The following is a 25,268-nucleotide window of genomic DNA, read 5'->3' as shown; positions in this document are numbered from 1 at the left end:
ACAAAGACGGGGGTGTGGGTGGGGGGTCTGGAAAGAGGGAGGTGGGGAGCAAGGATGAAGGCTCCAAATGGGGCTGGAGAGGCAGGCAGGGGTCAGACCCTGCAGGGCTTGGCAGGCCATGATTAAGAACATGCGTCTCTCTCCCAGAGCAATGGGGAGCGGAGGACAGGTTTCCAGCCAAGGTCACTCAGGGCTCCCATCCCATCTCCCAACACGAGTGATTTATGCTGTCTTCTCTTCTGGCATTATCAGACATCAAGAGCTTTCCAGAAAAGCTACTTCCCACTGTGATGTCACTGCCTGCTTCACTGCTTACCTGTCCCAGGTAACAGAAATGTGTTCTATGACCTACCAAGGGGGAAGAGGACTTTTGGTTTTTACCCAGGTCTTTTTTTCTTTTTTTTTTTTAAAGATTTTATTTATTTATTTGAGAGAGAGAGAATGAAAGACAGAGAGAGCATGAGAGGGAGGAGGGTCAGAGGGAGAAGCAGACTCCCCGCTGAGCAGGGAGCCCGACGCGGGACTCGATCCCGGGACTCCAGGATCATGACCTGAGCCGAAGGCAGTCGCTTAACCAACTGAGCCACCCAGGCGCCCTTTTTTTTTTTAAAGATTTTATTTATTTATTTGAGAGAGAGAGAATGAAAAACAGAGAGAGCATGAGAGGGAGGAGGGTCAGAGGGAGAAGCAGACCCAGGTCTTTTTTTCTTAACAGTAGACATAATCCTAAGGAGGAGCAACTGGGCAAGGGGAATGTGGAGCATACCAAAGTATATATATATATATATATATATATATATATATTTATTTGACAGAGAGACACAGCGAGAGAGGGAACGCAAGCAGGGGGAGTGGGAGAGGGAGAAGCAGGCTTCCCGCCGAGCAGAGAGCCCCATGTCAGGCTTGATCCCAGGACACTGGGCTGAAGGCAGACGCTTAACGACTGAGCCACCCAGGCGCCCCATACCAAAGTATATCTAACAGCTCATTTGTTTTCATCCTCATCAATCAGCATGTGGCATAATAATAATAATATCAATGTAATAGCTAATGCTTACAGGCGCGATTTCCCAAGCACTGCTCAAAGCACTTTACGTGTATTAACTCATTTAATCCATAATGACCAGGAAACCAAAATATAAAAACAACATCAAATGACAATGTCTCCCATTGTTATTATTTTGTGTTTGGTGGCTAATTTTGTTCGAGGGTGAATGTGGGATTTCTGAGCACATTTGGTGGTAGGCAAGAACAAAGAAAATGAACAAATTTAGGACAGGGAGATCAGTAGCACAGATTAGAGACATATTTGCCCTATTTTTCACATCAGTGGCCAAGGTTTTATTAAATTGGAATCAAGTCAGCTACATGAAGCTGGGTTATCCACAGTGTATTAAATCTAGCTCTTAGGTTCTTGTGGACATAAAGACGTAGTTATCGTAAGAGCTTTGCCAATTAACTTATTATCATTCGCTGAAGTTTGTAGCCCCCTTAGAAAGCTGCCTTTGGAAGCAGACACATTATTTGCTTCCCTGTCTCTGAGTCTCGGTTTTCTCAGCAGATACAATTTTTTACCCCCATGAGGGTCATGGTGAAGATTCAGTTATATGATGGTATAAAAGGTTAGTCCAGGACCTGGCACAGAGTAGGTACCTTGTGAATATTAACTATTAATTGCCATAATCCATTATTATTGTAACTAACACAAACCCTGGTTTACCTCCAGGCTCTTCTCATCTTTCTCTCTCTCTCCTCTCCCTCCACTCTTAGATTTCCTCCTGGGAAATTTTCTTAAGTACCTTCAGTAAGAAAATTATTTCCTACCCCTAGACTTTTGCACGTGCTGTCTTCCCTGCCAGCCTTCCTCTTCCCCCTCAACTCTTTGCAGGCCTGGCCCCTTCTCAAGTCTTCACGTGTCAGTCTACCTACCACCCCCTCAGCGAGAGGTCCCTCCCTGCACCCTATTTTTCTTGCCTTAATAATATTCTGCCATCATCTTGTTTATTAACATGTTTATTTATTTTCGGTCTTCACCAGAATGTAAGCTCCATGAGGGTGGGGAGCACTGTCTGGCCCATAGTTGGTGTTCAACAAATGATTTTTGGATGGATGGATGGATGGATGGATGGATGGATGGATGGATGGCTATCCATCTAGGACAGTGGTTCGTGATTCTTCTTGAAATAACCTGGGAAGCTTACAAAAAAGCACCAGAGAATCTTGATTCGATTGGTCATGGAGGGGGCTTGGGCATAGGAATTTGTAAAGTCCCTCCAGGTAATTCTAAGGTCAGTTGGGGATGAGAACCACCAACACAGGGGAATAAAAAAAAAAAAAAGTACAACTTGGAAGAGTTGCATCTCAAGCCTGCACCTGGTGGCCACTCCATAGGTGATGCTGTCTCCTCCAATATCATGTAGGATGTGGCAAGAGTTCTGCTCTAAGACCAGAGGGAAAGGACAAAGTACTTTCCATATTTTCCTGGCTCTGGACAGTGGTATAGCTTTACCATTTGGTGTGAAGTGTCACAAATTTCTAGAACATTGAATCCCCTGGTGTTCAACTCCAGTTAGCAAAATTTATGGAGCTACATGGAGTCTCTCCTTCTTGGAAATGTGGATGCCAGGAGTTGCCTGAACCTTCTGATAGGCAGCCAGGTGTCCTGGCCGCAGAGCCTCATGACACAGTCTTGCTGCTCTCTGCTGCACTTCTGTTTTTGGTTGGGTTTTTGTTTTGTTTTGTTTTTTGAGGTTTGGCATAGAAACAGTCACCCTCATTTCTGGTTCCTGACCAACTTTCCTTCTGTGGGTAATTGAGTATCATGTGTCCATCCAGGGAAGGGATATATAAATAAACTTGAAATAACTTGATGCAGAGACCATGACATCATTAGTATTCACTTCAGGAGAAAGGAGCTTGCCCATGTTTCTGTCAAAGTGTGACCTTTGCTGGCTCATGGCAGCTGACCGAGACCTGGATGCTCTCCTTAGGTTTTGTAATGACTCTTACATTTTGCCAGCATAAGCCCAAGCTTGGAAAAAAGAGAAAAGGCACTGCTGGGGACTCTTGAGTGCCTTACAAAATGTGTGATGAGGCCTCGTTTGTTCTACATCCTGAGAAAGGTTCATTTGCCTCAGAGAGGAAAAGAAAAACTGGAAGGAAACCAAAGGTCCCTCTCTTTAACATACTTTGCATGGTGAACAGAGAAACTTGCTACCCAGCACCTTAAAATAAGCGCAGGTGGGTTGGGAAATTATGAGGTCTACAGCTCAGAAAGGAACTCCAGGCAACATCCAAGCACCACGTATAGGAGTTAGAAGACAATAAATACAGACATGGGGGAAGGATGTAACATGAAAGAATTTCTGTGTGTGGACACTCCAATCTAGATGAGACAAAATTTCATAGAACTATACACACACCCCCAAAAAAAGAGTATATGTAAAAACTGGTGAAATCTGAATAAGGTCTATGCCTGAGTTAACAGTGCCATACCAATGTCAGTTTCCTAGTCTTGACAAAGTACTGTGGTGACGTAAGGTATCATCAGGGGAAGCTTGGTGAAGTGTTCATGAGAACTCCTGGTATTATCTATAGTTTGCAACTTCTCGTGAGCCTCAATCTATATCAAAATAGAAGTTATAATTTGGAAAGAAAATGAACTGGGAGAAACCAGGAGAAAATTTTGCAATATACATAACAGATTATGGTATATTATCTGCTGTGCTATTCAGAAGAGTTGCCACTAGCCATATGTGACTATAGAGTATTTGAAATATGGGTCGTACCACAGGTTTTAATGATATTATTTTGGACATGTTGGGTTAAATCAAATATATATTATTAATTTCCCCTATTTATTTTTACTTTTTAAGTGTGGTTACTGGAAAATTTAAAATTACATATGTGGCTCCTGTTATATTTTTGTTGCACAGTGGTGATCTGTAATATATAAAAAGTTCTCACAAATCAATAAGAAAAAGACAAACTGATAGAAAACTAGACAAAGGATATAAGTACAAAATTCATCAAGAAGAAACACAATTGACCAATAAACATTCATTCATGTAACAAGTATTTATTGATCTCCTATGTTTCAGGCACTGTGTTGGTCACCAGAAAGAGTTTTAAATTCATTGTTCTTAGAAAGTTTCTCTAAGGTGGACATTTGAGCAGAGGTCTGAAGGACGTAAAGATAGCTGAGTCTCACCACTGAATCAAAGAAATGTCATTCTGAGATTCCTTGTAACCTGTCAGAATGGCAAAAAAAAAAAAAAAAAGATTGATAATACACAGTTTTGGCAAGGATGTGGGGGAAAGGGCACTTAAGTACTGTTAGTGGAAGTATAAATCTGTCTAGATTTTTGGCAGGGCAATTTGACTCTGTCTCTCCAATGTAACTACATCTACCTTTTGATTTAGCAGTTCTATTCCTACGAATCTGTCCTAAGGAGAGGCTCAAACATGTGCAAAAATATATGAATAAGGATGTCTACTGAAGCATATTATGTAACTGCAACAAACTTTAAATGACTTAAATGTCTACTGGTGAGGTACAGCCACAGTCATAGTAAGTGACTACTACAGAGCCATTAAAAAGAAGGGGACAACTATGCTCACAACTTTTCTGCAAGTTTGAAGCTATTTGAAAACAAAAAGTTACCTACCTAAAAAACAATAACAACAAGCACCATGACAATTTAAGATTTTCCCCCAAGGAGGCAAGAATTAGGAACTCTATCAGTATAACTTGTTATTTTAAATCATGCCTGGAGGGAAAAAAAAAAAGAAAGAGATAGACCTAGAAGCACTAGCTTGAAAAGGCACACCCGCTATAATAGTGGAAAAACGCAAGTTGCAGAACAGATATAGTATAATATTATTCATAACTTTGGAATAAACAGAAAACAAACAAAAAACTGTGTGTGTGCACATACACTTTTAAATACAATATAAAAATTATTTTCACCTATTTATTTTTATTTTTGAATGGGGCAACTAGAAAATTTAAAATCACATACATGCCTCCCATTATATTTCTACTGTACAATGCTGATCTACAATATATAAAAAGTTCTCACAAATCAATAAGAAAAAGACAAACTAACAGAAAACTGAACAAAGGAAATAAGTATATCAAGAAGAACTACATTTAACCAATAAACATTCGTATACATGCATACACATTTTACCAAACTAGCTATGTGACTCTGGGCAAATCATTTTAACTTCTCTGTACCTCAATTTTCCCATGAGTAATATGGAAACTCTACCTCACAGACTTGTTATGAGGACTACTGAGATAATCCTTAACACAGTGCCTGGCACACATAAATACTCAATAAACGTTACCTGCTATTAGTTATGTCAAAGAAAGACTCAGAGACCAAAACATTTAGAAAAGAAAAAATTTCACTTGGAAAGAAATGCAAAGAAGTCCAACTTCAAAAGGACCAGCTAGACGAATAAAAGCACAACACAAGTATTTAAAGGAAACAAATGCAAAATTGCCAAGGTTACCAAGTTATACAGTAGTCTGTTCATGATTTAAAAACTTAACAAAGCGAAACAGTATCTTTCTCAAGAGATTACAATATCCACAAAAGAAGTGACCTATGTTTGGGCACCGACATCGCACAAGGCAGAGATGAAGTTGTCTTTGCCAAGACTGATGGGAAATACTCAAGGTTTTAATATTGGAGGGATGTGGGCTCAACAGACCGACTCTGTATTCTTGGGTTATCTCAGGGTGCAAACTGCTGTTTCTTTATCTTGACTGAGACACATGATGTGCTTAGCCATAATGGAAGCAAGAAAGTGTCAGTTTTCCTTTCATATTATTCCTGGGGTGGGGGGGATCTAGAAGCAAATGTACTAAACTGCGAACAATGGTTATCTCTTGGAAATAAGATGAGAAGAGCTTACTATTTACTGGATGCTTCTGTAGCATTCGAATGCTTTATGTGTTCACAAATTACATCTGTAATATGTAAAAGAACTAATAAGGTCATATAAATGTTAAATATCTAAGCCATCCCCTGTTTCTTTCTAGTTCTCGCACAGCAGATGGGATAGTTTGCTTTCTAAGCTCTTCAGAAAAAGATTTATAAGCCATGCATTTTCTCTACAACCCATTTCCACCACTTCAGTCTGTAGCATCTGCCAGGAGATCCTTAGCACGCAATTCCAATTGGGAAGGGAAAAGAATGACAGCCAATGAATGGGGGAGGGAAGCATTAATTCCTTCTCGCTTCTTTGTTAGATCTCCACCCCAAACCCTGAGATTCCTCAACCAGTGAAGTCCTTCAGAGTGAAATCTGGGAGTTCTAACATCCCCACCCTCATCTCTCCACATCCGTACATTTCCCCAGCAGATTTGCCCCTGGGCAGCCCCTTCTTTAAGGCCCAGAGGAGGAAATGGATTCATAAGAGAACTCATGGGGGGAGGAGAGTCCACAGTGGATACTGAAAGAGGCTTTCATCTGCTTTTCAAGCCAACCATGGCCTCATTCCTAGACGACTCAGCATGTCCTTTAGGAGCCCCAGCAAGAGGGTGGTTTGCAGAGAGAAGGGTCACATACAAGATGCCAGACCGGCAGCAAGTAATGAAGGGTGAGCAAGACTTACTGATGGCTTGCACCCAAATCCCCCTCGGCCAGGTCACCAGTATGGCCCTGCTAACCTGTAGTAAACAAGTAGCTCAAGAAGCCCCCATCTCACCTGTTCTCATGGCACAGATAGAGACGTACCCCTCGGTATGGAACAGACTTGCTATTCTTCCTACTTGAGAACATGAAACTGGTTTTTTCATCCAAACAGCCAGGAGTTGACAATATTTGGGGGTGGGAGGGGTCTCGTTATTTTTCCTCTGGTTACAGCAACACGAGTGCGTTGCCATGACGAAGCGCATCTCGGAACTGCGTTTTCCAAAGCAGCACAATAGGATAATGATCACTTTAGGAGCATCCAAGTCTACATAACTTTAAACTGGATTGTGAAAAATATAAAAATTAAAAAAGAAATAAGCTGGATTGTGAGCTCAGAATTTGGGGGTCTACGTAGTGACTTTGATCATGAAGACTCTAAAACAAAGTTTCTCAAACTTATGTCCTCAATGATGCTGCTCCAGCAAGGGGCAGAGCCTGATCATCTATGATTCTGATAAGTAGCCCAGATGAGTCTCCTGCACCCCAAAGACCTCAGTGTTGGAGGAAGAACAGACAGATGGTGGCAATTCGCAATAAAAGCTAACATTTATGGCGCACATGCTATGTGCTGGGGCAATGCTAACCACTTTGCATGCATTAACTCGTTGGCTCCTCCAATGGAAGGAGGTACTATTACTATTGCCCCCAGTTTACAGATGAGGACACCAAGGCTCAGAAAGCTTGATAACTTGCTCTCATTCTCATAGCGGCTAACACATGGAATTTGAACTCAGCTCTCTGAGCTTAGAGCCCATGCTCTGTTACACACTTCCTCAGAATAAATCTTAAGGTAGTGGGCACCTTGACTGTGCAGGGCATTAAAGATAGCTGTCTAGACCTAAGGTTTTCAATCCTAAGAAGCTTAGAAAAAAAAATGGCATGGCAACAACCCAAGTGTCCCTTGACGGATGAATGCATAAATGAACTGTGATATTACACATACAGTGGAATACTATTCAGCCTTAAAAAGGAAGGAGATCCTGCCCCACGCCACAACAGTGATGAACCCCGAGGACACTGCTAAATGAAATAAGCCAGACACAAAAGGACAAGTATTGTATGATTCCACTTATATGAGGTACTTAGAGTGGTGCAATCCATAAAGACAGAAAACAGAATGGCAGTTGCCAGGCGCTGGGGGATGGAAGAATAGGGAGTTAGGGTTTAATGGGAACAGAGTTTCACTTTGGGACAACAGATGGTGGGGATGGCTGAACAGCAATGTGAGTGCCACTTAATGTCACTGAACTAGTCACTTAAAAATAGTAAAAATCGTAAATTTTATGTATATTTTACCACAATTTTTTTTTAAGAAAACTGGTATCTGGTCCCCACACCAGTTAAATCAGAATCTCTCCAGGACAACTATCTGTATGTAAAACAAACAAACAAACACTAGCCAGGTGTTTCTAATAAATACTCAGGGTTGAGCAAGCACTCCAGAATTCAGGACTCAGAATTCTGGAACTCTTCCTGCTCTAAGTTCTGGACGTCACTGCAGGTCCCTGCCTTCCCATTCGCACCAGACCCCTGCACACAAGCCCCCTTCACTGTCGAGGCCCCCAGCTTGTTGCGAAGGTGGCCAGAATCCAAGAATTAATGGAAGGTTCTGGAAGTGGAAAGCTCAGTGATATACTGGGTGTTTCCCTGGCTTGTAATTGTCTGCATGTGCCTAATCCCCCTTAATAGTCCAGGAAGAGGAGCAATTATTACCAACATGCTGTGACTTCAGCATCAAGAATAGAGGTTCCCACTGAAACCTAAAATTCACCCGCACTCATCAACCTCTGTCCGTAACTCATAAATACGTATTTCCAGTCTTCTTTCAGCAGCAGCAGAACTTTGGGGGGAGCCTCAGCAATGGGAGTTATGATAAAGAGGGCTTATTATAAGATTGTTCAGCTGTCCTGGCCATCCGCTCAGCAGCAAACATTCTCTGAGCACCTCCACTTTGCCCCCAAATGAACTCACATCCTGTAGGGAAATGGATATTCACCCACTTAGCAAATACCTATTTCTTGAGTTCCTCCAATGTACCAGACACTGCTCAAAGTACAAGCAACAGAGGCGATATTTAAAATATTCAACAAGTATTCAAATATTCAACAAAATATTCAATCAGGAAGGATGTTCTGCTGGGTCAAGTGGTAACCCTTAAGTAGCTGGATCATGGGGAAGTCTGCAGGGATTCAGAGGTGGGGTGGCCAGGATGGCTGGGATATTGGGGAGGGGTCGCTGCTCTTTACCAGCCAGTACAGAAGTAGATTGGTGTTTTCCCAGCTGGGAAAGCCATATAGAGTAAGTACCCGTTGAATGACAGCTTGGCTCGGGGATAGAGGGTAAACAGTTCAGCCAAGGTCCCTGACCTTGTGCACTGAACATCTAGTGCAGGAGAGGTGAACTTTTTCTGTAATGGACCGGGCCTTGAGGGCCTCTGATCTAGCTACATAACTCTGTTGTCGCATAAAAGCAGCCACAGACAATTCTAAACAGATGAGTGTGGCTGTGTTCCAAACCAAGTTCATTTATAAAAACAGCAGGCTGGATTTGGCCCATGGACCAGGGTTTGCAAAGCCCATTCTGCTGGATGACGCGTGCATACCTGTTCATTATACAAATATTTATCAAGCATCTTCTGCATGACAAATATGGCACTGGGCACTGGATACCTTACTGAACAAAAGGTAAATGGTCCCATGTAGCACTTATACTCTAATGGGAGAGGCCAAAGCAATCCTTTTAATGTGCTAGGGTAAATACTAAGACGAAGGTAATCGGGAAATCCAGAAGGGGAAGGAAGTTAGCCCAGGAGTCCAGGGAAGCCTTCCTGGAGGCGGTGATAACAATGTTGCCTGCTCAGATCAGCCTGAGGAGCGCATGTCTTTCCCTGTGGGTTGTCTGTCATCACCAGCTCTTCCTTTGTGTCCCCCAGTCTCTGAACAGCTACAACAATGGAGACATCGAAGGATCCAAGCGGCTCGGGAGGAATGCCAAGTGGGTGGCCATCGCATCCATCATTATTGGCCTTCTCATCATCGGTATTTCTTGTGCAGTTCACTTCACAAGGAAGTAAGTAGGCTTTTTGAATCTCTCCCGATGTAGAATGCCTTCTCCTGAATGCCCATCGCAATCTGCGAGGACAGGTTAGGTTATGATCCAGGAGCAAACAATCCCAAACCAAAGAGTTCTCATTTTTACTTCCCTGGGGGTACCCAAGCCACGGTGCTTTGTGGAGGGTCTCTCTTCTACCCAGTCACTCAGGGCCCAGGCTATCCAAAGCCCCGCTGCCCTCCAGCTGCTCTAGCTAGAACAGGGATCAACAAACTTTTTCTACAAAGGGCCAAACAGTAAATATCGTCAGCCTCCATCACCATCTCATGTGACCCCTTAACTCTGCCATTTTAGCACAAAAGTGACCATATACAATATGCAAATGAATGAGTATGGCTGTGTTCAATAGAACTTTATTTACAAAAACAGGTATCTGGCCCAGGGGACATAGTTTTCCAATCTCTGAGAGAGGAGAGAGGACCGGAGAATCCCACATGGATTTGCACTGCCTCAGTCCTGGAGTAACAAATGTCCCTTAGGCTCACAGTTTACTAGCTAAAACCAGTCACACAGTTTCACCTCTTTGTAAGACAGAGGGAAACGTGGGGGAATCAATGGGATATTAGGGTTATTGCTTGCTTGGCCTTACCATCTGATCTGCTAAATGATTTCATGATTTTGACTCAACTGGCCTACCTGTTCTTAGCCTAAGGGCAGAAGGGTGACAATATATTTTTCGTATTGCCAACGTGCTCTCATCCCATCAAGAGATGGCTGCCTTTGCTATTCCTCTCCGGATTTGGACAAATTTATCCTGATTTCTCAAGCCAGCTGAGATGGGCTGAATCTGCTAGAATCACTGACACTTCCCATCAGAGGGCTGACAGAGGGCAAGGTCATGTGATGGATGACCAAGGCCCGGAAACGACAAGCCCAGATCCATCGCAGTGTATGTCACTCCTGGCAAGGCCGATAAGGATTCTGAGACATCCTTTAGCTCTTCTGCCAGAGCAGCTCAGTGAGCCATACACCATTTCCCTCAAGCTGAGAAGGTCAGCCCCTTTGGCTTGGTCTCAGGAAAGGCTCACCTGGTGGGCGAGAGAGGGAGGGGACATCCTGAGCCTGCCAGATCGGCCAAGCCAACCTGGGCAGCCAAGAGGGTAGTACAATGTCACAGGAGGTCAACTTCCTATCAGACAAGCCAGACCCAGGAGCAATCGGGGCAGCTGGATGGAGGGGCAGTTGCAAAGACAGAAAGTGCCGCAAAGGAAAAAATAGATGGCTTTGACCACAGAGAGGAGAAAAGGACACTAGAACATCAAAGGAAGCTCAAGGTGTCTTGCCTACAAGATGGAAAATGGACGATGTTGGCCTATGAAGAAGATGGTCAGAAAACAGATATCCCAACTTTATTCTTTAAGGAAGGCATTGTGTGCTTGCATGTGAGCATGGGGCTGTGGAGTGTGGGGTTAAAGGTATTATAGGTATTATAATGCAGGTTTGGCACCAGATTTCCTGGGCACAGCCTCCCCTCTGCCATTTACTGACTGTGAGACTCTCAGCCAAGTGCTAAACCTCAGTTTCTTCATCTGTAAAATGGGTATTATAGCAGTACCCATTGAATAAAGCTATTGTGAAGGTTAATTAGACAACCTGCATGCATATAGCACAGTGTCTGTTCCTTTGTTGGTACACAAAAAATGCAAACCATTTACTAACCCTATTATTACTACTGTTATCAGTTATCAACCCGGCTGGGAGAGAACCTCAGAATTTAAGATACTACCAAATAGAGTTCAAGGCTTTGTGCTCATGAGCTAAGTTCAAAGGACGGTGTTCCAGGGGAACAAGGCCAAGTCTTGGCCTGACTCCTGGGAACTTGTGAAAATACATACTGCCCAGATCAGTGTTGAACTGAGTTATAATAATAGCAGCTGACACTGACATAGAACTTGGCATAGGCCAGCGACTGTCTAAGCTCTTACGTGAATTAATCCCCATTGAATCCCCACAGCAACCCCACGAGGTAGGTATTATTATGCTCATTTTGCAGATAAGGAAACAAATAACTTGCCTGATGTCTCACAGGTAGTTAGCAAAAATGGCAGGGTTTAACCTGGGATAATCTGGCTCTGAGAGCTGGTAAGCTGTGTTCTTCACCACAATGCCACACTGCCTCTAAGCCAATAACTAGTATACTGAATAACAAAAACCAGTGGATAGCACTCGCCTTGTGGCTACCTCCAGAACTGATTTATATGGGGGTGGTATGGGGAGGTTTCAACCTGCAAAAAAAAATATGTGTGATGAGACAGCACCAAGGGTGACAAAATCAAAACACTGCAGGAGGTACGCAAGAAACGTGCATGAATGGGGCAGGCTGGTTATGGTACTATAGGGAGTGGTGGGGACTGTGATGTTCCAGAGCACAGTCCAGCTGATTGTGACCACTTAGAATGCAGACCCCATGGAGCCCATTTTTCAAAAGACATTGGAAAGCTAGGTTTTCATCTCAAATCTCCTGGCTTGTAGATGTTGGCAACCAATTCACAGTATTTAAGCACATGGTGAGGGCCAAAAATGGAAAAAACATACAAAAACCACATCTCCAGACTGGACATTCTCTACTTTGCAGTCTCTGGCAGGCAATTTGGCTTTCAGAGATCAGTTTGCCCATTAGACACCATCTAAGAAGTTTTACAAGGGACCCAGAAGTCTTCATATGTGGGGACTTTCTCCATTCTTATTATCAATGTTTCTATCTGGAGACAAAGCATCGATGTGGATATGCTTGAGACTGATGTTTTGTTAGCAGTCATAAATGATCCGAGAGGAAGTCATCCCCTCCATCCCTTCTTCCTAAGAAGCACTGTTTCATGGTGGCTAGAGCCTAAACTTCAGCTCCGGCTTCACCAGAATTCAAATCCTAGTTCCACCACACAGACCACCCTGGCAAGTTACTAAACTCTCTCAGCCAGTTTCCCTATCTGTAAAGTGAGGCTAGAATCACTTCCCCACCTGTATGGTCGGGTTCCTTTTAGATACCTTTCCCTCCATGTTATCAAAGAAAACAAAAAATATTTTCCAGAGTTAGAATCCCATGGAGAAACTTAAATTTAAAGGCTTTGTGTGTGTGTGTGTGTGTGTGTGTGTGTGTGTGTAAGAGAGAGCAAGAAACTAGCCCTTAGAGAATGAAATCAATCCTATCTTCCGTTAAGACCAGCAACAGGCCAATTTCTCAGTAATCCTTTGAAATAAAATTTCTCAGCCCTGGGAGGAATTGAGCAGCAATGTAGAATTACTAAGGCAGAGGTTCCCTAACTTTGAGCTGCATGCGAGTTGCCTGGGGAGGTTTAAAAGAAGGTGACATCGGGGCCTCATCTCAAAGGATTCTAAGTCATTAAATCAGAAGTGAGGCCCAAGAATCTGCATTTTTCAGCTCCCCGTTCCCACCCTGGGGTTTGGATGCAGGTGGTCCACACAACACTTTTTACCCAACATCCTCCCTCCCGAACCCAAAAGAAAGAATGCACTAACAGAAGCTAGCCTTTAACAGAGTGGCCAGTCTTCATTTCCATCAGCAAACTCATCACCCGAAATGTGTTATGTCTCACTTGTTGCCAAGGAGGGGAGTCAAGTTACCACCAAAGAGCCGGGCCTACCCACCCACAGGGAGGCTCTTTTGCAACAAACCTCAAGGCAGTCAGGGTTTCTACTGAGAGGGCCTGGGGAAGCCTAACGTTAGAGAACCCCATTCTGAACAGGAGACAAAAAGCCTTGAATAGGTGACTTTTCTGAATTTCACTCAAAAAACTGTTTGAAGTAAATGACTGCCTTTTTAAAACTATGAGGTCCTGCCTTTAAAAAAAAAAAATGTATTCTTTATCCTTATCAGCAACACTGTAACTAATCCCGAAGTCCCTGCCTTTTAAAAAAATTACTCTGTGGGGCGCCTGGGTGGCTCAGTCGTTAAGCGTCTGCCTTCGGCTCAGGTCATGATCCCAGCGTCTTGGGTTCGAGCCCCACATCGGGCTCCCTGCTCCACTGGAAGCCTGCTTCACCCTCTCCCACTCCCCCTGCTTGTGTTCCCTCTCTCGCTGTGTCTCTCTCTGTCAAATAAATAAATAAAATCTTTAAAAAAAAAAAAGAAAAGAAAAGAAAAAAAGAAAAAATTACTCTGTATCCTTATCGAGAGCACTGTAACCCATCTCTCTTCTCCCCCAGATGATGGAAATTCCAGGTGGACAGATTGGGGTCATCAGAGTCTTTATCCAAACTCAGAAAAAGGTCTCATTCATCCTAATTTCACAGGATATCTCTGCAAGCCATGTGGCAGTTGGAGCAAAGAGTTTTGTGACATCAAATCCACAAAGACTGGGAATCACTGACCTTAAAACATTCAACAACTTGGAATAGAAGGCGGTGCTCTCAGAAGAGAAGTATTCTGGTGCCAACGGAATCAGAGACTTGCAGGCTCTCCAAGCCAGAAAATTCCCTGCTCTCCAGCTGCTAGGGAAAGTGGAGAAATGAATCGCACAGAGCCCAAACATTTAAATATTGCTGCCGTCTCTTTATTGATCGAATCATTCACGTCCCCAGCCTAAATCAACCTGTCTGCAGGCTTTTACTTTCTGCTGGTGCCTTGAGGATTCAAGCAAAGTGAGGTTATTCTCAAAGTTTCGGAGCCACCTATGACAGATTCAGCTGGGATGTTTGTGAAAATGCAGATTCCTGGCCTCCAATCAAGACCCTGAGTGGCCCTGAAATATGCATTATCACAAGCAACTCCCCGCCCCACAAAATAGTTCTAGGTATTCTGAAGTTGGAGAACCACTGTTCTAGGGCTTTGCATTTAACAGAGAACCTTCTTGCCTGTGTGAATATATGCCACAAAACAGGACTTTTTTACAAAAAAAATATGCAGACCCCATGGAGTTCCTGTAAAAAAGGAAGCTTCAGCTACTGCTGCTTCCTCCCTACTCCCTAGAAACTTTACACAACTCCCAGGTTTGTTCTTCCCTCTCTCCTCATGATCAAGTTCACGGTCACATATCTGATGCCTTGTAGAATTCAGTGGGACTTCCTTAGCAGCAAAAATAGTTGACCATGACAAAGCCTGGATGTAAGGCAGATGAGTACTGTCTACCACAAATATGACACGAGACATTCAGGGCACTTTCATCTTACTCCGGGGTGAGGTTCTAATGTCAGGGCATTGTGTGAACTTTGAGGATAATCAAAATTCATCTTGGAAGCATCCATAGGGGGATGCCCTATTAGAGATTCACACCCTGTAACTGGTCAGCCCAACAGAGCCAATGTTCCCACCAGTGTTGGAAGAGATGACATTCCTTGGGTTGAGCACCAGCTGAAATAGTTGGCTGTTTAGGGATCATGGCATATGTTCAACACCGGAACCAAGCTCCAAGCTCACACGGAAGGAATAGGAGTCATATACCCATCCATGCTCATGAGGTCAGAATCTCCAGCTCCATTTAAACAACTACTTTTTTTTTTCTTTTTGAGAAACATGAATGGTTCATTCACCATAAGTTAAATGCACGTACAATGCAACTCCACTGAACTTACATCTCTGGCTGTAGGTATCTAAATAGCCAGGCACACCCCTACCATGTATTAAAAATGCTTGTTTGTCATTCTTAGCAATAAAAGCCTTCATACTCCAAAGTTTGCATTAAGGAAGAACGTAACCTCCTAACTGGATTAAGGATCCCATGACAGCCTCCCATTAGCAGACACAAAGTTAGCAGATATTATTAACCCATTATGCACTGGTAAAGCCAGTCTGTCTTACAAACAAACTGGCATGAATCCTTTGCTGGCCTCAAAATATCCTTCAATTGCATTAGGATTGGAAGTAAGCATATGTATCAAGGTGGGCAAGAAGCAAGAAGGTGGCGTTTTTGCAAAAACGTAAAAGCAAATCCATCTTCTTTCCTACATGATAGGTTGGACTAAAACTTTCTGGGGATTGTTCTGCATAGATGTGTCTTCAGAGAATTCTTGTGATTCCAGGATGAAAAATGGGGAACATTACCTACTTCCAGAAGTCACATCTGAGTCATCATCAACAATGGAAAGATTCTGGCTTTGAAAAGGATATAAACTGGTGGACTTTGACAGGGAAATCAAAAAAACCATGAAAAAGATGTTACTTAGCAGTAACCAGAGCAACACAAATTAAAACAACAATGATAGACTTTTTTTTGTCTGCCAGATTGAAACAATTAAAAAGATGGATAATATCGGGCGCCTGGGTGGCTCAGGTGGTTAAGCGTCTGCCTTCAGCTCAGGTCATGATCCCAGGGTCCTGGGATCGAGCCCCTGATCGGGCTCCCTGCTCAGCGGGAAGCCTGCTTCTCCCTCTCCCTCTGCCTCTCCCCCTGCTCATGCGCTCTCTCTCTCTCTGTATCTCCCTGTCTCAAATGAATAAATAAAAAATCTTTAAAAAAAAAAAAGATGGATAATATCAAGGTTGGTGAGAGTGCGAAGAATTAGATACAACACTGTTGGTGGAAGAGTAAATTGGGACAGTCTTTGGGAGATCAAGTTGGATACACCTATTAAACTTTAAAATCCACTCTCCACCCACACAGCAATTCTACTTCTGGGTATCCTCCCTAGATACAGGTGCACAAAAAGGATGTAGAACAGTGGCTCTCTTCCCTAGCTACACATTAGAATCACCTGGGGAGCTTTAAAAAAAAAACAAAAACAAAGAAACAACAATGTCCAGGGCCCACCCTTGATCAGTTAAATTAGAATCTCCAGTGATAGGGCCAGGCATTGGTAGGTTTTAGGGCTCTCCAGAGGATTCTAATGTAGCAAGGGTGGAGAACCAAGGATATGCAGTGATGTTCACTGCAGCTCTGTTTGAAATAGGGGTAACCATGAAACGACCTAAATGACCATCGGTGGGAAAATGATTAAATACACAGTGGTTTACTCATAGGATGGAGTACCACACTGCACCTTAAATATGGATAATCTCCCATACTATGGCTTTATAAGGCCCAACATGATCTGGTTGCTGCCTCTCTGTCTTAATCTTCCAGCACACAGCCCCTCACTCCTCTACTTCAGCTACACTGAATTCTCTCTCTTCTTTGAGCAACACAAGTATGCTCCTGCCACAGGGCCTTTGCACTTGCCCATCCCTCTACCTAGAATTTTCTTCCTTCTAATATCCACGTGGCTTGTTCTGCATCTCTCCCTGAGATGCTTGCTCATAGGCTAGCGGAGAGGCTACCCCTGACCAACTTCTCTAAAATAGCACCCACAGCCCCGCCCTCCTTCCCTTGGTCCCCTTATCCCAACTTTACTTTCCTTCCGTACTTACCGCTCCCTGAGAAACCAAATATTTAATATATAATTATACATTTTATGTATTAATATACATATAATCATATATACTTTTATGGTCTATCTCCTCCTACTGGGATGAAAACCAAACACACTTTCATTTCTGTCATTGCCCATAAGGATAGAGCATAACACGTCAGGGTGCTCACTCTGAAGCTAAACTGTTGGGGTTTAAATGCAGGTTCTACGTCTAAGCAGCTGTGTCCTCTTGGGCACGACTTTTAACCAGTCTGTGCCTTAGTTTTCTCGTCAGTAAAATAGGGATAAAACAGTACCTAGCCCACAGGACTGTGAAGACTAAACTGTGTAAAGCACAGTGCCTGACACATGGTACTCACCATGTAACTGTGGGACACTTGTCATCACCAGCATCTAGAGCACTGCCTGGCATGTAAATATTTATTGAATAAACTAATGAATTAATATATATATCATATATATGTTATAGATATGATAGATACCATATTATGGGTATAGCATTATCCCATTTATATAAATACACACAAGATGAATTTCTGAGTGCACACTTATGGATTTAACTGCAGAGAAAAACGCTTAGAGGATGCACACCAAATCCTAACGATGCTGCTAGCCCTTGAGGAGGAGAATGAAGTTCAGAAATGCTCACGAAGCATTTCCTTGCATCTGTATCATTATGGGTTTTTGTGGTTTTTTTGCATGCACCACGTGTAAAAGCAAATATGTTTCCAGATACAACGTTTCTCAAAAGGAAGCCAGTGCTTAGACTCGAAAGTATGCAGATGCGCTGGTCCAAGGTCAGTGCTGGACATCTCCTACAGAGAATGGAAGCCCTTGGGCCAAGAAGGCTCGGGCCGGCTCTCTCTCTCTTTCTCACTGTCCGTTTGTCCCACACAGTGCCTGAGCGGCCAGCAGTCTGCTGCAAGCATGGAGGATGGAACTCATCCACACACACCCCACAGGAGTTTCTGAGGAATGGACCCTTGACTTCAGACTGTGAGATCTCTTCCTCCAGGACTCTCCAGAGGCAGGTCCCTGGCAAATGAACTTTAAAAAAAAAGAAAGAAAGGAAAAGAAAGAAAAGGAAAAAAGTCCAAAATTAAGGAAAACCAAGCAGCGCAACAAGACCAGCCAGTCACTGATTAAAAAAAGAAGAAAGAAAGAAAGAAAAGGAAATGAAAAAGAAAACCTCAAGTCTCACTGTCTGAGTTTAGTGAAAGCCTCTGTGTCCATTCCTCTTCTGCAGAGATGAGCCTCAGGAAATCTCAGTATTTCTAATGGCGGGGGAGGGGGATCCAGATCTGGTGGGGGGCCAAAGGTCCTAGGAAGAGCAATGGAGGCTGGTGTCTGCAAAGTCGAGCACGAACATTTGCAGCATGTTTCAAGTTGTCCGACAGAGTGGGATTTGTGCATTTTTTTTCCTTTTATTTTTACATGTCGGAGTTAGTGGGCCCTCCTCCATCAGCTGCTCCCCGCCACAACCTCCAGAGTTCAATCAGTCCCCAAAGAAACTAAAGAAGGGGCTTTCTGGCCTTTTGTCCTGACCTCAATCTTCCAACAGTCCCCTCCCTTGCTTGCATCCACCGCTGGGCACCTCACTTCACTTAAAGACTCTGAGAATGTACTTAATGGTCAATTCTAGGTACAGGAGCACCTTCCCCATCCCAGTTTTGGGAATAAGCTGGCTGTGTCTTATGGAATGTGCTTTTTTCCAAACTCTCTCTCTTTTTTTTAGCAAGTCTCAGGCACCATCTTTTATTTTCCTGGATGCCAACCTGGAAATGCCACCCACTGTATTTCTTTTCTGTCAAATGTAACCCCTTTAGGTGTGATTGTACTGATTTAACTATGCCCTTATTCTGCCTACCAGAACACGCCAACCCAGTGTTTCACAGAATGCACGGCGTATGGCTGGTGGTACTCAAGATAATTTTTAAGTCAGTTATAGACAACATTAAGTGATGCCAATCACAAAGTATTTTTCCCCTTTTCTAGTCTTGTCCAATGCTGATTACAGCAAAGAGAAAGCCTCTGTTTAGTGAGCATGGGTCCTCAACACCTTTCCGTGACTTTAGCTCTTTTCCCTTCTTCATAAAGAAAGAGCAGGCCTCAGGTTCAAAGTCGAGATAGAACTCAATAGCATAGTCCTGTTTTTGTTGTATTTCTTTTATTAATTACCTTCCATTTACAGTTTCCCCATAGGGATGTGATCTATTGTTTCTATTCAAATAAATTTACTTACGAAAAATAGATGGACTCTAAGAAAATATCAAGCGGTTAACAAAACAGGTGATATGTATATATGGCAAAAATAACTTCAAGAACGCATATGAGAAACACAGTAAAAATGAACTTTCCTAAGCAAGAGAAAAGGCAGCTTATTCTAAGTGAATAAACGAGGCTGAGAAAACACCTGCGTCCCAGTGCCTTTTTTGCCACTAACTCCCTATGCAAGCTGATTTTAGGCAAGTTTCTTAGCCTCTCTGTGCCTCAGATTTCTTCATCTGGAAAATGGACATAAGAACACCTGCCTACATACCTCAGAGCGTTATTAAGAGAATTAATCGCTGTAATAGATAGGAATGCCCCTGGAGGGAGATTCTAAGTGCTACACAAATACAAAGCATTGTTCTTAGATTACTATGAATCTCAGGCTGTTTGTTAAAATCCTGGAAACTAGCAAAACAATAAATGTTGATGGACATCAGATGCCATGGGCCCTTTCACCTGGATGTCTGCCATGAGCCAGCACTTGTCCCAGGAGGAAACAGAATCAGGGCCACGAATTCTCAGCATGCAGGGATCCTAGCATCATTCCAGTGTATTGGGTCCCGGTTTCTGTTTCAGACATTTTGTTTCTTGTTTGTTTGTGTTCAGGTCCCTGATCTTTTACCCAAATCAAATGAGAAGTGTTACTGAGAGGCAGAATAAAAATGGTCTTAAGTAAGCCTGTTTACCATGGTGTGTAAGTTGCGTTTTCTTGACATTCCCAACCTTCTGGAGACTCCCATAACCACAGTGGGCTACTGGATCCCAGCCTAAGCCTGTAGGGAGGAACACAGAGAAGCTGGGGGTAGGGCTAAGGAGGTGTCGACTCAGAAATGCCCTCCCAGGAGGCACTGAAAATGTTCCTCTCACTGAAATCACTAAGTGAGATCCCTGGGACCCAGAGGGGGGCCTGATTTTTGCTGGGCCCTCAGGACCCGGCAGAGAGCTTTCATATTGATAAAGTGGGGTGACAGTCTTCTCCAGGGCTTCCTGCAAGGCTGAGATCATCCTTGCTCCACTCCAAAAAAGTTAGAAAAAAGACTGACCAAGGGCATCAGCCAGAGGACACTTTTAGCAGCCAGTGACCAAAAAAAAAAAAAAAGCTAGAACAAAAAGTAGAGTTTACTGGTTCCTCTAACTGAAATTTTCAGAAATAGCTTCAGGCTTGGCTGGATCTCAGTGCTCAGCATTAAGAACTTCTTCTCCCTATTATTTCTCAGCTTCAGCTTCCTGAGTTCATTTTGGTTTCGTGATGGCTGCAACCAGCTTCCGGCTTCTCCCATCAGCTTAGCGATGCGGCGGAAATGAAGTGTTTTTCCCCTAATAGCTATGGAGGTGGGGAGGTCAGGTTTGATTTGAAATAATGCAAAATTGACTCAGAACGAGAACCAGTCCATCAGTATGGATACCAGCCATTAACGAACAGGTGTGGCCACCCTTCCAACACAAATTGAATCCGTGGCCAGGGGTGTGTGGCACTCTCATTGGCCAAGCCCAGGCCCGGCGCACAATTCAGCCAGTGGAACTGAGGGTGAGGTCAGCTCCGCCCAAACTTTATGGATTGAGGGAGTGGGAAGGATGGTTTCCCAAAGGAAAACCAAAGTGCTTTTACCAGAAGAAGGAGAGACAGAAGCTAAACAGAAGAAACAACCACTGTCTGCATTAGGCTTTCTACTCCTTACTATGGCTGCCACAAGCAAGGACAAAAGTAATGTAAAAGCAGGGCACCTGGGTGGCTCAGGCATTAAGCATCTGCCTTCGGCTCAGGTCATGATCCCAGGGTCCTGGGATCGAGCCCCATGTCGGGCTCCCTACTCGGTGGGATGCCTGCTTCTCCCTCTCCCGCTCCCCCCTGCTTGTGTTCCCTCTCTAGCTGTGTCTCTGTCAAATAAATAAATAAAATCTTAAAAAAAAAAAAAAGTAATGTAAAAGCGTTTCAAACCATCTCCCCAGTCTGTTGTCACTCTCATCCACTCCCTCATTTGATCGTTATTTACAGAGCACCTGTTCGACCATGGGCTAGGCTCTGCAGATTCCAGTATGATCAAGAGACACCCTGGGAAGAGTCCGCAGTGAGGAACAGACACATAGTCAACAATGAGGAGAAAACGTGAGGATGCTAAGACAGGCATGAACGGTGTTCTGCAATCTTTGCAGGAGGTGCCACTGGCTACATCCAAGGTGGGGGGAGGTAGCCTCAGGGAGAAAATGTCCCTGTACCAGCATTCTGTGCACTGCTAAGGCAGATACGGCTACAGTCCTTGAGGTTGCCCCATCTTTACCCAAGAGTTATGGGCAGAAGCAGATGCAGACATAAATTCGCTGGCCTCAGCTCCTAGATCAGCAAATTATCTTTGGCCTCTGCTAGGACAGCTGCATTCAGCAAAACAGCATTATGCATGTTTCTTGATATGTAATCCTAGATCCAGGCTTCTAAATATAAGAGACAGTTTTGGGCCACTGATTACAAAAAAAAAAAAAAATATTCTAAGACAGCATCCACATTCATTGGCTACTACCAATCCATAAAAAACACTCGTGGATGTTGGGTATTTGAGCCTGGAGAGTTACCCTCTAAAAACAGGGCCCTGAACCAACACACTTTGAATTCCAGTTTTGACACAGGCAGAAAGAGGCATAAAGACTACCTGGGCATCACCCATCATTCCTGGAGAAGCCACGGAAAGAAAAATTCCCCTCCCAATACAGATGTGTGTATTATTTGTTCCAATGGAGATTTTCTTATCAGGGGTCAGGAGACGGAAGTACAGAATTGGCTTTGTGTATTCTCCCGGGTCAAGCATCTGCGTTTCATCTGTACCTGGTTGGGCAGCCAAACCTTGGCTGGGCAGCCAGGTCAAACCTGGGATGGTCCCAATTTTCATCCCTCTTCCGGTCTCAGCACCCGGTTCACCATCTCATGCTGGCTCACGGGAGGTGCCCTGCCATTTTAATTTTCCGAAGCTGTCTGCTCCTGGCACTGCCACCGAGTGTCGATTCCTCCGGGTGACATGGCATCCCACGTATGAGGACTGGGTGTACTGCAGAGTGAATATACTGAGAGGCACTCGGGAGAGGCCAAATCCTGCCTGTGCAGAAGTAACAAGTGGCCTGATGACCAGCACGACAGAGGGCCTCGCACAGATCTCAACACCTAGTAGGGAAGGTAAACAAATGCTTCTCAAGCCACTCCCAAAGTTCATCCAAACAATTACAGTAGTCTTCTTTTTTTTTTTTTTTTTAGATTTTATTCATTTATTTGAGACAGAGAGAATGAGAGACAGAGAGCATGAGAGGGAGGAGGGTCAGAGGGAGAAGCAGACTCCCTGCCGAGCAGGGAGCCCGATGCGGGACTCGATCCCGGGACTCCAGGATCATGACCTGAGCCGAAGGCAGTCGCTTAACCAACTGAGCCACCCAGGCGCCCTACAGTAGTCTTCTTAACAGGTCTCGTGTGGTCTTCATTGCAGATTGGCGCTATAATAAATACTACAAATTCAGTGACTTGAAACAATCCACATTTATTGCCCTACTGTTTTGGAGGTCAAAAGTCTGAATCAGGTCTCACGGGGCCAGAACCAAGACGCCGGCAGGGTTGCATTCCTTCCCGCAGCTTCTCAGGGAGAATCGTTCCCTTGCCTTTTCCACCTTGCAGATGATGCCCGCATTCCTCGGGCCCCCGTCTCCTTCCATCTTCAAAGTGAGCAATGGCCCCTAGACTCTTTCTCACTTGGCATCTTTCTGGTTCTGACTTCTCGGCCTTCCTCGTCTCCATGTAACAACCCTTGTGGTTCCCTGGGGCCCACCCTAGTCATCCAGGCTAATCTCCTTATTTTTTTTTTAAGATTTTATTTATTTATTTGACAGAGAGACAGCAAGAGAGGGAACACAAGCAGGGGGAGTGTGAGAGGGAGATAATCTTATTTTAAAAGCAGCAGATTAGTAAGCTTAATTCCCCCTTGCTGTGTATCCTAACAGACTCACAGGTTCCAGAGATTGGTATGGGGACATTTGGGGGAGACCATTATTCTGCCCACCACACCCAGCTTTCACAGTTGATCCCCCTACAGCACTCACAGCAGCCTGACATGATCTCAAAACCTAAACCGAACCATGTCATTCCTCGGCTGAAACCCAACCCACCCCCCCAGTGGCATCCCGTGCAACTACAACTCAAACTTTTAACCACGTCCCACAAAGCCCCCCATGATCAGAGCTTTGTCTGCCTCTCAGATCTCAACTCCTACCACTCCCGCTCCCGCTCCCTCCCTCTGCTGCAGCCCCACCCTGGCCTTCTGGCTCCTCCCCAGACGTGCCAAGATCATTCCTGCCTCAGGGCCTTTGTACGTGCTGCGCCTGCTCAGAACATGGAGTCCTGGATTCTCCCTTCCTCTTCCTCCAGGTCTCAGCTTCTCGGAGAGGGCTGCCCTAACCTGCCCTACCACCACCCCAACCCTAGGGTCTTCTATTTGCACAATCACACAGCCCCAGAGCTTTGCTTCAAGGTCTATCACAACGGGGTTAGATATAGTTGCCAGTTGTATAATTATCATTTAATGCCTGTCTTTCCCAGCAGACTCTCAGCCCCTATGAAAGCAGGAATGCTGTTCACCTTTTTCACCTCTGCATTCCCGGTGCCTGGCACAAAGAAGGTTTTCAGTAAGAACGAGTAAATAAACAATGAATGAGAATGAGGGTGTAGAGCGGGGAGAAATGGAAAAAGAGAACAGAACCAAAAGTTGCTCCATCACCTTGGCCTAATTTTTACATTCTCTGGCAGATTTAAACCTCCCTTCCAAAGGAAGATGTGCCTAACCAAGGAATCGGTTCAAAGTCCTGCCCCAAAACATCCTTGCGTATTCCTTTGTCACTCATCACGATGGTCTGGAAAGAGGAAGTTATGAAAATTCAGTCCACCCAAAAGTTATTTCAAGAAGATACGGACCCCAGGGAAGAACCCCAGCTTGTATGCGTGGGTAACCTTTCCCCAAGGCTCCCTTCGAGGCTGGGCTGCCCCCTAGTGGAAGCAATGGACAAAGGCCCTTCAGGGGTTACCTTTAACGCTCTGCGCTTCTGTAAGGAGATCCAGAAACAAGCTGGATAGAAATCACACAATTTGATAGAGAAAAGAAGCAACAAGTTCAATAAAGAGGAAATGGAGCTAAGGCTTTTTAAGGTCTTACATTGGGCCAGGCACTGTGCTAAGCACTCTGTGCCATATAATCTTTGCAGGACCCAACTGAGAAAGCCACTCTTTACTCTCCAGTTTGATAAACAAGGAAACTGAGACGTGGAAAGGGTAAGTAACTGACTTGCCCAAGGGCCCATGACTAGAAAGTGGTGGAACCAGGGTGTGAACCTGTGTGGGTTGGCCCCAGTGCCTGGGATCCCAACCATGATGGTCCTTGCCTATAGTCACTGGTTCAAAGCACTAAAGTACAGTCTGTTGCCTTTGAACCAGGCTACCTCACTTTAAAACTTAGCTATGGCCACAGTTCTCAAAAGCAATGTAGGTACCAATATTCACATCTCTGCTGCTTAAAAACACTGAAGGTAGACAAGATGGCAAAATGCTTGGTGACCAAGGAAGGCAAAGTCTGGCTCAGTAGGGCTTGTTCTTCAGTCTCCACATTCTGCAGTTCTAAAGTTAACTCTTCTGCCCCCAAGATATTGTTTGACCATTCTTAAAAAGTGGGTAACTATAATAATATTATTGAGGCAAACTTTATGGCTTGCTATCTACCAAGGATTGTGCTAAGCCCTTAAATGTACTTTCATATAATCGCTGTTAACAACCCCAGATATAAACACCATGATTAAGTCATCTTTGCCTCTGAGGAAACTGAGGCACAGAGAAGTTAAAGAGATTGTTCAAGGTCA

General features: G+C 44.1%; 1 protein-coding gene across 5 annotated transcripts in view; it reads left to right on the top strand.

Annotated features, from left to right (window-relative positions):
- Positions 1 to 22,609, top strand: part of TMEM233 (transmembrane protein 233) — a 40,481-nt gene extending 17,872 nt beyond the window's left edge. Inside the window, exons 2-3 of one of the 5 annotated variants that reach the window (XM_081802100.1) lie at positions 9,640 to 9,776; positions 21,388 to 22,609. In XM_081802100.1, coding sequence (XP_081658226.1) covers positions 9,640 to 9,776; positions 21,388 to 21,502 — 252 coding nt within the window. In that variant the 3' untranslated portion in view covers positions 21,503 to 22,609. The other 4 variants (XM_081802101.1, XM_081802103.1, XM_081802102.1 and 1 more) reach the window with 4 other exon arrangements.
- Positions 22,610 to 25,268: the final 2,659 nt, after the last annotated feature.

The sequence above is a fragment of the Leptonychotes weddellii genome, chromosome 13 (genome assembly GCF_054177405.1).
Source record: "Leptonychotes weddellii isolate Sample4059 chromosome 13, ASM5417740v2, whole genome shotgun sequence".
In the NCBI taxonomy this organism is placed as follows: Eukaryota; Metazoa; Chordata; class Mammalia; order Carnivora; family Phocidae; genus Leptonychotes; species Leptonychotes weddellii.
The sequence above is the reverse complement of the archived record's forward strand: the minus strand, read 5'-3'. Positions and strand labels throughout refer to the sequence as shown.